Source organism: Triticum aestivum, chromosome 1B (assembly GCF_018294505.1).
Source record: "Triticum aestivum cultivar Chinese Spring chromosome 1B, IWGSC CS RefSeq v2.1, whole genome shotgun sequence".
Classification (NCBI taxonomy): Eukaryota; Viridiplantae; Streptophyta; class Magnoliopsida; order Poales; family Poaceae; genus Triticum; species Triticum aestivum.
Window position 1 is genome coordinate 638,257,542 of NC_057795.1, and position 13,333 is coordinate 638,270,874.

At 44.8% G+C, this 13,333-nt stretch overlaps 2 protein-coding genes across 4 annotated transcripts; one reads left to right on the top strand and one right to left on the bottom strand.

Annotated features, from left to right (window-relative positions):
* Positions 1–611: 611 nt before the first annotated feature.
* LOC123144358 (uncharacterized) lies at positions 612–8,710 on the top strand. 3 transcript variants are annotated; one of them, XM_044563464.1, is made up of 3 exons: positions 612–1,035; positions 1,123–1,273; positions 8,286–8,710. In XM_044563464.1, the coding sequence occupies exons 1-3, from the start codon at positions 829–831 to the stop codon at positions 8,354–8,356; spliced, it is 429 nt and encodes a 142-aa protein (XP_044419399.1). In that variant the 5' UTR covers positions 612–828; the 3' UTR covers positions 8,357–8,710. The 3 variants fall into 3 exon arrangements, with proteins under 3 accessions (XP_044419399.1, XP_044419407.1, XP_044419417.1); XM_044563472.1 differs by having other exon boundaries at positions 614–1,035; positions 8,270–8,710; XM_044563482.1 differs by lacking the exon at positions 8,286–8,710 and adding an exon at positions 4,894–5,020 and having other exon boundaries at positions 614–1,035.
* Positions 2,769–7,701, bottom strand: LOC123144351 (putative disease resistance protein RGA3). Its single transcript, XM_044563454.1, has 3 exons — positions 7,569–7,701; positions 3,104–7,426; positions 2,769–3,001 (listed from the first exon to the last, which is right to left on the bottom strand). The coding sequence occupies exon 2, from the start codon at positions 6,965–6,967 to the stop codon at positions 3,140–3,142; it is 3,828 nt and encodes a 1,275-aa protein (XP_044419389.1). The 5' UTR covers positions 6,968–7,426; positions 7,569–7,701; the 3' UTR covers positions 2,769–3,001; positions 3,104–3,139.
* Positions 8,711–13,333: the final 4,623 nt, after the last annotated feature.

The window sequence follows — 13,333 nt, forward strand, 5'->3', positions numbered from 1 at the left end:
CAAAACTTTGTGTCCTTCTACTCACCTTGTAAAAGCATCTCTAAGCGGACACCCATTCACCTCGCCAGCCTTACATTTGTCCAAGCGTACAGCCCAAAGGGGGCTTTGACAGAAAATCTGCCGCCATTGACTCAACACACATGTCCTCCAAGTGGGGCTGACGGAGTCCGAGCATGCCCTCTTCTTCTAAGCCATTAACGTCACTGAAGATAAACTGCAAGACGGTGGAGGATGCGGCGGAGCGTTAGCGCTGCGAGCACATCGTGAAGGCCTAGCAAAGATGCCACGCTGCCTGGCGGGCGTTATGTCACTGGCGCAACAACGACGATGAACGACAGAATCGACGATGCCACAGACGCCGGCAGGGGTGTAGATGGCCTCGGAGGCTAGTCTATGACGTCACTGCTAGGTACCTGACCTAGTTTAGTTTAAGTTTAGTTTGAATCGTTTTCATCCGTTTGGTTGTAAAATACAAACTTTGTTAAATTTTATCCATTTAGCTTGAATTTCATCCACATTTGTATTCAATTGTCTAAAATGGAAATGGACCAGATATTTGGTGATATTTGTTTGATGATCGCCGTTGAAGATGCCTTTAGCGAGTGTCGCCGACGAGTCGAACCCATTCGCGAGGGCCACGTGGCAAGGAGGAGACGGCGCGCACCGACAGGCATTACTGGAGTGTTGGCATTATGCCGAACACCTAGCGGGCGGGCGGGTGCTCCTCAGCGCCGGATTGGTGTCGTTCTCTCCGTCGCGGACGCGTAGCCGTCGCCCAGCAAGCCACCCAGCTCGCCGGCTGGGGCTGCTCTGCTCTCGTGGAAGAAGATGCGGCCGTCTCCGGCGAGTGGCGGCACGGCTGCAGGTCCCGACCACCATGCCGTGCTCTGGGAAGTTTCGCGGAGCCGATGGAGGTGGCGGAAGTCGAGGCCATGGCCGTGCGGGGGCTCCGTCGACTTCCACCAACGCCTGCTCCGCGTGGGTGCCGACGCATACGGCGTTGCTGGCCGAATGCATCGTGTGTTGCTTGCACAGGTCGCCCTCCTCATCAGAGTCGCCGACGAGCGAGGATTGATGCCTGCTCCAGTTACCTGATTTTGGGCTCGCCTTGTTGGATTGCAGGTCGTGGTCGCAGCCGCAACGCTAGACGGCGCGCACCGGAGCTCGGGTATGCGGCCGCGGCGGAGCTGCTCTGGCATCAACCGCATCTCGGCGCTCTACTGCAATTCCTTCGCTTTCCCCATTCATTATTTCCGTTCCTCAACTATAACTGGTAGGTACTGAACCGTACCCATTTAGTTGATCTACTTCAGACTTCAGAGTTAGGCATTATCCTCTAAATTTGCCTTGGTGGTTAAAATTATCTTCTCTTGTACTACAAGTTAAATCTATCCCGGAACGCATGCTCTTGTCAAGATTGATAGCTAGTGCACCCTGAACATCATCTCTGAAAAAAAAATCACTGTTCTACTGAATCTTAACAGTCACCATAGCTCTTGGTTTACCGATCTGCTAGCTGCTGCACCATAGACAACCACTAGACTCCAAGCAAATTCACCCGCTCGGTTCCGATGATGGGACTCAACGTGAAACTCACCATCGGAAATCGACCGGATTTCGGCAGTGTTTTGATTTACCCTAAGCAAGATCCCACCTGATTGGCCACAAAAGTGATTCAGGGTAGGACTGAACGGCCATAAAATCAGGCGATTCATGGTGACTTTTCTCGACATAGATGCACGGTGACTGCCAGAGCTTGATGAGAAGTTAAGGTCTGCTGTGACTGTGAGGGCTTGCAACCGTTACTAGTGTATTCAGATTTGTATTGGTCACATGAGGATGTGACTGGCAATGGGTTAAAAGCTGGACAGTGAGCTGTGGATATGCTGAACCTCTTAAAAATGATTCAGAGCTGCTTCACATCCGACTTTCAGCATAAACTGCAGAAGTTCAGCTACAATATTGTAGAGTACAGAATTGTGGAACTTAGCCCTCCAGATGTCTTGTGATATCAAAGTATATCTCAGCTCCCAATTTTATTTTCCGTCGCCATCACTGGCCTTTGTGTCAGATCCGAGCAGGGGATCGTTGTCGGTGCGAGCCGCTCAGAATCACCTGGACTTGATGCTTCTGGTGAGCGGCACCGGTGAAGATCGGCGTCGCACCCTGGCGAACTGCTGCAGCCGGTTCCATCCATCACCGATGTCAGCTTGAGTGTTTGGTGCAGTCTGCTAGGGCTCTTTTGTCGCTTGCTCTCTTGCTCGCCGTTTGCTGGCCTGTATCAAAGTTCAGAAGATCGTACTTCTCGGTGGCTGCCTAGTGCCTACTCTGGTATTACCCCGACCACTATGAACCTGTTTATCCCTGGTTTCATTGATGCGATGGAACCGGGAGTCCGTGGGTTCCTTTGTTTTTTTAAGATTTATTCCCCATCACCAGCACTGTCCGTTGGCACTTTCCGAGTGCCATCAGTTCTGATGACAGCTATGAGCAGGAAAAATAGTGTATGATTCCACTGGACTTGGATCTATAGGAAAATCCATGACAAAATATAATTTGCAAGCCGGTGGCATCATTGCCTTCAAAAGTGGGGGTCATATGATCTCCACCAAATCTAATTCAAAGGAAGTTAATTATTTCAAAATAATAAAAATCTCCATCAAATCGGTCCATATATACGGGCCTAGCATTGGAGATGTCCATGAAATTGGTCCGGCCAATGCATTAACGGACGCTCCATGGCGGCAACTTGCTCTCCTTTGAGGGTCGTGGACTCGTGGTCCTCCTCTCGGTGGTGGCTTCTCCGTCCTTATGTCGCAGCAGATCGCCACGGTGATCTCCGGTGGCCGCATCCCATCTCGCCTTCCTGCTGCGCATCTGACTAGTGGTCCTCAGCGTGCGAGGTAATGGAGCCGACGGCATACCGGTGAAGTCGCCAGCGACAGCGGAAGCTTGCCGAAGAGGACATCAGAGGACGTCCGTGCGATCTGGCAGTTTGAGCCTGCATCCAAATTAATGAAGGATACAATGAAATGAATGATCAATATATCTTAAAGTAATGTTTACAAAAGGTTTTCTGTGAGAGTGCTGGCATGCCATTTACCTTTGCATTTATTTGTAAGTAGTTGTGAACCCGAAATCATAGTTCCTTGTAGTGGATACTCGCAATCTTTGGCCAACTTTCTCCATCAGGTGCTTGGCAGCTCTCCTTCAAGCGCTCACAGCGCCGAACACATATATGTTGGAGGGAGGATGGCAGATCAGGTAAAGATGATATGTTGGGACAGTCGATGATATCAAGTCGTGTCAGACTGGTCAGGCACTTGAGATTTCCTGGCAAGGACGCCATTTCACATCTATATAACATCAGGTCCCGCAGGGATGAGAAATTTGCAGATTCTTCGAATGAAACGGATGACTCCTTGCAATTACTAAGAGTGATTTCTGGAACTATAAAACCTCTAGCCGAGAGCATGTGGTTGAGTATCTCAGGGCTGCTAACATCGAGTGATTTCTGCACCTGAAACTGTGAGATGCACTTCGCGTTGAGCTTCGGGACATCTTTCAACTCTAAGCTGTGAAGTTGCAGGGAAGACAGTCCTTCAATAAAGCACAGATCCGGGAGATCTTCTAGTTGTAATGTTGTAAGGGAGGTCAGATGACCGATTGACAAGGATGCAAGGCTTCCGCAGCCAACCATGTGAAGGTCTGTCAGGTGCGGAAGACCACTACTGGAGAAATTAGCTCCAACCATGCACCAGGATATGATGAGCACCGCAAGAGATAATGGCATTTCATCTGCTCCACGTGCCAAGTCTAGAGAAGGGCAGGATTCCAATTGAACCCATGAAAGACAGGTAGCAGCTCGTAAGCCCCCCAATGATCTGAGACACCAGCAAGACTTGATTTGCAGGTCACCAAGCATTACCAAATGTTGGAAGTCCTCTTGCGGCGGAAGTGTAGTCAAAGTCATGATCTCAGTTAAGCACAAACTTCTCAGTGAAGTGAGACCATTAAGGCAAACAGCTAAAGCCCCATCTGTAATACTGCATGAAGAAAGATCAAGTTGGGTAAGTTGTGATGGTGGAACCAGAGGCAGCCCGATGCTTCTTCCATAAATGAGTTTCATCCTCTCCTTGTGGCAACATATCCATGCTTTGATGCTATCCTCTATCACAAATTCCTCTCTTTCTACAACACTTCTAATGTTTTCAACACGTGACATATCTGCATCAATTGATGCCATCAACAGCTCCAGAGATGAAAATTCCAATGCTATTATGTCACTTGTTTTTGATACTGAACCATCACTCGATATCAAAGAAAGGTTTGATACCAATTGCTCTCTATTGATGATGTTCTCCCACTGATCATGCTGCTCTGGTTCATCACTGCAAACAAACATAAGCAGTGGACACTTGGTAATTGATAACATTTTAAGACCTGCTGGAAGACAAGGTAATGTCTTTAGGTTTGGCACATTCTCGAGGTGAAGTGAGCAGCAATTCCCAAAAAGTTCTGCATTGGTTGGTAGGCCTTCTAATGCAGTGCAATTAACAAGCTCAAAAGTTTCCAGATTCTCAAAATATGAATCCTGAAGAAGCCAACTTGGATATTTCGCCGATCTGTAACCTTTGATTGTGAGGCCCTTAAGTCGGGGCGGTGGCATCAGGCCTTCCAAAATCTCCAAGTGTAAACTGTCCTCTACATTTATGTCATCCATATAACTCCAGCCAAGGTGCAAACTTTCAAGATGAGTTTTCTGGTGTAGGTTGGACTCTAAAGCTTCATCCTTTGCAGTGACATTTTCAAGATTTGTAACATTTAAACAGCCACCAAGCTCGTTCATGTCCCTCAGCTGCCGCAACTCATATCCCTTCTGCTTTTCCACAGAAAAGTTATAAAGTTGCTGGAGCAAAGTTAGCTTGCCTATGTTGGGAACTTGAGGCAGAGTACTGTTGTATGGATGACCTACCCATCTCCCGTGGCCTTCAAGATACCACAGCTTATTTAAATTGCAGAGTTTGTCGGGCAAACTCTCAACTCTGTTACTGAACTTAAGGAACTGTAAGTGGTAAAGAGTACATAATGATCTTGGCAATTCAGTAATTGATGTGTCGATGATGTTTAAATACCTAATATGCTTCAGCTCATCAATTGATTCTGGCAACTTGCTACTGTTGTAGGCTGACAAATATAGTACACGCAACTTCGAATTCCGCAGTATCTGATTAAAAACATCACTTATAACATCTATAACCGGGTTAATGCAGATAATAGTACGCAAATGTGGTAGCTTGCAAATGCTTTGCTTATGCTGTATCATACTCTCAACACAAACAGATAAGTGTCGAACAGTGTGTGGTATTTCTTCCACCTTATCATCCTCTAATCTGAAGCAGTGTTCTTTAGAGAGTGACTGTGCCAAATCATGAATAAGATCGTGCATAACATAGTATGTATCACATCTCTCATAAACTGGTTGAAAGAATGAAACTGAGACCATCTCACTGAAGCAATCCCTTCCAATATCTTCCACTCTTTTGTTCTCGTTGCACCAATCAATAAATCCCTCTGCTATCCATAGGTGAACCAACTCCCTGATAGTATAGCGATAGCCTTTTGGATACAAGCTGCAATACAGAAAGCATCTCTGCAGACGTGGATCTAACTTATCATAACTCCACGACAGAGCTTTCGCGGGATCACTTAAGTTGTCGATCTTCAGAGCATCCTTCCATGAAGTGGCATCCTTTCTCCTGCTCAGCTGTAAACCCACTGTTTTTGCAGCTAAAGGAGATTGTCCCAGTCTGTCCGCAAGCTTCTCTGCAATCTCTTCTAGCTTCTGTCGCAAATTATGATCTCCGATTTCTGCTCCAGAAAAGGCATGGTTTTTGAAGAGTGCCAAGAACTCGGCATCTCCCATGTTTTCCAAAGGAACAATCTTGTTACAGTAAAGAGAAGCAGGAAGTATATTCGATCGAGAAGTCACCAAAACTTTGCTTCCAGTCTGCTCAGAAACTAATGGACGCAGGAGTTGCTCCCATTCCATCTCATTGCCAGATTCTTCAAACCAAACATCATCCAGTACAAGCAGGAATTTCTTGTTTTGCATTAAGCCCCTTAATTTGCACTGGAGAGGATCAAGATTACCAACACGTGGGCATTCGCCCTCCACCACAGACTCAATAATCTCCCGTGTATGACGTTCAACATCAAGTCTGCGTGAGATGCACACCCACATCCTGACATCAAAATGTTCTTTTACCCTCTCATCATTGTAAACATGTTGTGCCAATGTGGATTTTCCCATGCCTCCTGCTCCAACAATAGCCAAACCCGAATGTATAGCTGAATTAGCCTCAACACCAACCGGCTTTGTAAGAAGGTCTATTATATTGTCCCGATCCTTGTCACGACCTATTACTTTTGGAGGTGGAATTGATGTGACCTGAGGAACAACGGATGCTTTTACAGCAAGGCCATCTGCAGCATTACTAGCTGGTAAGCAAAGAAGATCATGGAACTCCTTGCCTTTCGCCAGAATGGCCTTCAGTTCATTCAGCTGGCGAATTAGCTTCCTGTTATTGGAGCGCAGATTGGACAACCGGTTGGACGCAGCATGCAGAGGTTTCAGAATAGTGCTGCTGGTGGAGGAATGTGGTGGCAATGGATCCTTCCCGCTCTTTGCTTTGCGCTCAAGGAGGTTGTACTCGTGATCATCCAGCAAGTCTTCGGCCTTGAAGAAGGCTTGTTTGAGGTCTTGGGTCCATTTGTCCAGCTTAGTCCGGTGGTTGCCCTTGTCAGCTGCTTCAATCATCAGCTCGAACTGTGGCATGATGGTGGTCTCCAGTTCATGGAGCTCACTCACCATGTCGACCCCTAGGCACGTCGAAGCATGAGCGAGGAGCTTCTTCAGGATCGGCGATGCCACCATTTGTAAGACAGCCAGCACGGCCGCCGTCATGGAGTTGCAGTTTGTTTGGGATGTTTTTGGGCTAATTTTGATAATGCACAGATCTCAGGCGTAGTGTATAAGACACGAAATGGAGGAAACTTTGGAATATATCAACTGTCAAACGATGGGAAACAGGTAAAGAACTCCAGAGACGGATTTCCTTTTTGCGGAAATTTCCAGCTAATTTTTAGAATGCAGGAATCTAAGGTGTAATGTAAAGACACGAAATGGAGGAAAGTTGAGAAGTTTTTTATGGGACAAGTGCGGGACATAACACCAACAAAAACTTGTTCCTACTTTTGGATTTTTGTGTATAATGGAGCAATCTGAGGAATGAAATCAAGCAATGGATGTGGACTTTTTTTGGGGTTTATAATGGAGCGATCTGAGGACTTAGAAATAAAATCGAGCAATAGAAGTGCTTCTGGAGGATCAAACAGTTGGTGAAGGCAGCAGTGGATGTAAAATCTGTAGAAATTGGAAACCATGAGATAAATTAGCAAATTGCTGAAAGGGAGAAAATGAGCACAGCCAAAAAGGCAGATTTTCTTCTTCTGTGCAGTGTGAAACTAACAAGTGAAAACATCGAAGGTATGATCTCGAAGCTTACACGGATGATGGAGCTCGGAAGCAGAGTTGTCGGGAGCAGAAGGTGGATGCAAGGTTGCCAGAGATGCAGGTTTGTGCTATTGCAAATGAGATGCAGAAGTCTCCAAGCAGCAGGTCAACAAGATAACCCCAGATCCGATCCAGTGTAACTAGGTTCAGCTGACCTGAACTCTCTGAAAATCTAAACTGCAACCACTGTGGATAGGTCCTTGGTCAATAAAATATGTGCAAGTAGCCTAAGCTATACCGATTATTCAATGCACAAGTGGCATAAGTTATAGCGCCAAAATATAAACAACTGACAGCCCATTCATGTTCATGTTATAAAACTAATGCGAACGGACATACTGACAAGATGCTGGAGCTTCCCGGTTTGTGTTAGTTGCTGAAGCTTCACCGGTTAGAAACCCTTTCGCTTGCTTGCATACCATGTAGTAGCAGTCAACGAACTCAAGAACCATCTTCTGCTCATTTCCTCCCCAAAAAAAATCCTCCAAAAAAAGAACCATCCTCTCATTGTGGTAGACCTGCTGTTAGCACGTCTGAAATCAGGGATGTTAATGAAATGGTGGGTTAGGCTACCTGCTTCTCCCATTTTATTCTCCATCACCGCCTTTCGCACATTCCAAGCGCCTTCATTGGTTCAGTTTCGAAAGCTACTAGCAAGAATAATATATGATCCTGGGCTAACCCCTGTTTCAGTTCGTTTCAATTGAAGGCGTCACCACCAGCCTCCTAGCTAGTCATCTGGATTATTTGGAAAGAGATGAACGGAAGGATCTTCAATAGTACAAGATGCAGCAGCTCTGCTCAAGTTCACAGGCGAGGCAAGATGTTGGAAGGGAGGGACACTTGGGTTTTTTGCATCCATGGACAAGTTCTTCAGTTTGAACTTTGAACTCTTCAGTTTGTCGTCCCTCTCATTGAGATTAATAGCAGCTGATGAACCGGAACTTCCTAATTAATCAAATCTGCTTGCAAATAAGCACAAGCTTAGTAGTGTATAGGAAGTACGTCATACTACATGTCTTTGAACCGCATCTCATTTGTTTTTGTTAATTTGTCTTGAGCAACTAACAGGAGGTCTGTCTCATACCTCGTTTCTTATTTCCTGAATTCTCAAGTTTTTCCTCGGGACTTCTACGGCACCCTATCTACTGCATCATCTACTTATAGATTCATCCTTGTTCACTAGTAGAAAAACACCTAATAGTCCCGGTTCGTAAGGGCCTTTAGTCCCGGTTCATGAACCGGGACTAATGGGTCGTTACTAATACCTCCACCCATTAGTTCCGGTTCAAACACGAACCGGGACCAATGTGCCTCCACGTGACCCTGTGCGCCGAGCCCAGTCAGGGGGTCTTTGGTCCCGGTTGGTGGCACCAACCGGAACCAAAAGTCCATGTTTTTTTAGAAAAGTGGCTGTTTTAGGGGTTTTGGGGGTTATTTTTAGGTTGTTATTAGCTAGCTAATAGAGAGAAGTGTCCTCTCTTATATCTTCGTCCTTGGTTTACCAACGCTGTTGCTATATATGTTCATTTCACCCGCTGATATAATAACTCATGCATGCTCGCATCATACATCATCATATATAATAACAAGTCCTACTAATCATGCATCATCATACAACTTCTACTCGTTATTAATAATAAGTCATACGATCATCATCCTCATAGTCATCGAACCCAACCCTACATAATTGTTCTTAATTAGCACATGATCATCAGTATCAGGTAGGACATGACCTAAACACCCTTAAGGTAAAATAGCATAAAACAATATAGACAATGACTCTCCATTATGAAGAATGGCGATCATCCTGTCTCCAATTCTTGCCCTCCGCTGATTGTTGCTTCCAAGAAGCTCCTTACGACTGTCCATACATTTTTTCCATTCTTTGATTGTCATGTCTCCACTTCTTTTAGAAACCCGGTATGGACAGTTCAGATTCATAGGAAGACCTGGTTGTATGTTCAAAACATGAAGGCTACCGTGTGTATACATCAGATGAGGCACACAATCATTCGGGATTATCTGTTGAAAAACATAATAATAACTTCGTAGTTAGCAATGATGTACTAGTTTTAGAAGTGTGCAAAAAGATGCACAGATATCGTAATAATAAAAAATCTTACCAGGGTATCTCCATGGTAGTTACCGTAGTTCAACACGTGCACTAGTGGCACGTATTGACCATAATGTTGAGGAGTTTGATTGTAGATATTGTAATTCTCAAGATCAGTACAAAATGCGACGAGATGATTTTTCTCCTGATAAGTTAATTCGGAGCCTTCGGTGTAGTAGGTTTTGTCTACCATCTTCCGCACATTCTTTGAAGAATGAAAATAAGCTGTCGATGGAAATAAGTTGTCAACTATTTTGAAATAAACAATATAAATTACTTAATAACTATGTTAAGCTCACATGGGGGAAGAATTGGAGGTGTATCCACAAGGACGAAAATCGAAGGTCTCTCTTGCGCGATTGTAGGATCACCAAGATCCATGGTGACAAGCATACCCTCATCAAAACCATACATCTTGCAAACCCAGTTTTTGCAACCAAAATGGGTAACACTCTGAGCATTGTACAACTTTACTTGAAAATCCACATCATGATGGGTACTGATATGGACATGCAGCTGTCCAGTATTACTGTCAATCCTATTGTTCTGGTTGATGTGTTAGTCACACAGAGAGAGGCAAGAGAAGGCAAGCTAGAGCATGAGATGGTGCAACGTGAAAATAGAAGAGAACGGGAAGATGTCCAGATCGCATGCAACATTACCTATTGGGCTGATTGGTTTCCACGAATTGAAAGATCAACTTGTTTGTTAGTTGAGTACAAGGATCAAGTCAGGTACGTGCCAGCCCATAGCTCGGCTACGGCAAGGGAAGATCAATATGATTATTTCTTTGCAAGGAATCGGCCACCTGAACGACCAAGAGTTACACGCACAAGAAAGTTTATCAGGTGGAAGATCATGAGTTTAAAGGAGTCTGGGTGGGGGCCACCACATTGAAAAAAACAGACCAAGGAGCAAACTAAAGATGCGTACCAGAAAATAGGAGTCCAAGTTAGGAATTTTTGTATCAGTTTTATACCGGTTGGTTGTTTGCTAAAATATAAAGCATGGAATCTAGGAGAGGGTTAGAGTCCATAAGTTTTAGGAAAGCTAGCTTGTGTACGTGTGTTTTGTTAGATGGTTGGCTAATATATAAAGTCTGGCGCATCATGGAAAAGGATAGGTTATTTTGAGATGAATTAGACACGTGTGTGTTTTTTGGCCGTCGGTCATTATCGAGTTTAGAGAAACCTTGTCAAAAATCTCTGTTAGCGTGTGAGTTCCTGCGACGCAACGCGTAGGGGATTACAAGTTGAGCCTATACGGTTCGTCCACGTTATTCCTTCAGATCGAGGGGTTGGCGTGTTGTTTTTGCGAGGTTTGTGAACATCTTTGTAAACCCGCATCTAGTTCTTGTTGCGATGGAGTTTTGTGCCGTGAAAGATCGGGCCAACAACGGATCGACCCTCGTCTCGAGGTTCGCTCCACATCAGGTACTTAGGATAATTTTTTTGGTATCCATAATTTCATGGTCTTCAAAACCCATCCTCTCCAAGACATAGCATCTTGCAAAGCATGGGATAAGCTAGTCGAATTGGAAAAGATGAAAAATACATGTTAAAATAGTTGAAGTCGTGCTTAATTACGAAAAAAATTATTGTCGTCGTTGCGTACCGTATGAACATCGAAGGTCTCCTCGAGCTTAATGCTGAAGCGCCGATCTTCGTCCAGCTCAATAAACTTGTCGCACATACCTCGGTCGTCGTGGCACCAGTCGCACTCCCCCGGACGGTTTTCATCGTCCGAGTACTACATTTCCGGCCTAAGTTCATAATTCAAATATTAAATATATGTACTAAAAAACCTAAATTAGATCATTATTATTAATCACGAGTTGACTATCAGTGATGGTATGTAGCTCCTCCTTTCATTCCCGAGTGAATTATTACAACAAATTGTCTAGCACACGAGAATGAAGGAGAAGCTACCCCCACGACGGCGTGGATGATGGAGGGGGCTCCTAGATTTCTGCACGGAGAGTGCTCTTCAATTTTAGCATTCAAAGTAGGAGTACTTTTCCGATATGAGCATTCAATTAGCAAAACCAAATCGTAAAATAAAGTAGTATTCAAATTAGCATGCATTCAATTATAACCAAAAGTACATCATCTCTTGTGTCCGTACATCGTCGAATACTCCTCGAATACTATCATACATATAGCATCGCTAATTAATACAGCTAGAACCGTAGCGCCCGACGGGTATCGTCGCGGGCGGTGGACACCCAAAAATAAGGAACGATCACAGGATCATAGCTCCAGTGAGATCCCTAAAGAACCTGTCAGGTATTGTCGAACCTGCCCTCCAACGCAACCATGTAGCGAAGGACGTGCTCGTCCTCCTCGCTGACACGGTGACGTACCACCTCCGCGGTGTCCGGAAGCCTCGGCACCGTCACTGGCCCACGCGACTGCCACCAAACAAGGATCGGGTCAACAACGGGCTGCCTCCTCACCAACCTACGTCCCCCAGAAGGTAGCACCTCTCAATACCAGCCCGGCGGAGCCCAGTCCCAAACATGGCCCTGATCAAGCAGGCCTCCACCGCCGAGTCGACGACGACGAGGATGCGGGATAGGCATCGCCGACGTCGATGCGGGAACTATGTACTTTTATATATAGTTATATAAAGTAGTTTTATTAATTAAATCAACTATCTAGTTCAACTACTAAGCACTTACTACAAATAAATAAAATAACACTTACTATAAATAAATAAAGTAGCACTTACTACAAACTACTTCTATATATAGTTAAATAAAGTAGCACTTACTACAAACTACTTCTATATGTAGTTAAATAAAATAGTTTTATTAATTAAATCAACTATACAAACTATACTAAGCACTTACTATAAATAAATAAAGTAGTACTTACTAAAAACAAAGTAGCACTTACTATATAATACTTACTAAAAATAAACTAGTATTTTTCTAACTAATTATATTACCAAAAAAATCTAAATAAAATAGTAATTATATTTTTCTAGCTAGTTCAATTATAGTACTTTTACTAACACAATCTAAATATGAACAAATTAATTACACCAAAAAAATCTATTAACAGAAAAAAAAATCTAACATAATATGAATAAATTAATTATACCAAAAAAATCTATTAATTAACAGAAAAAAATCTAACACAATATGAATAAATTAATTACACAATCTAAACTAACATACTATGAACTACATATCTAAATTACTACACATCTAATCTAACAAAAAAATCTATAAACTACAAAAAAATCTTACAAAAATCATACAAAGTTGCTCACGGCGAGGTCGACGGCGACGGCTAGGTGCGGCAGGGCGGGGCGGGGCGGCGACAGCGTCAGGGCGGCGAGGTCGGGGCGGCAGGGCAGGGCGGGGCGGCGACGGCGAGGTGCGGCAGGTGGGGGCGGGGCGGCGACGTCGGGGCGCGGCGGGGCGGGGCGGCGACGGCGTCGGGTCGGGGCGAGGCGGCGACGGCGTCGGGGCGGGGCGGCGACGTCGAGGTGGCGGCAGGCGACGGCGCGCGGCGTCGGGAGAGATCGAGGAGGAGGAGAGATTAAAGTGGGGATGCGGTTCTCAAATTTTCCTTATATAGCAAAGGCTTTGGTCCCGGTTGGAGGCTCCAACCGGGACTAATGCACCCTTTAGT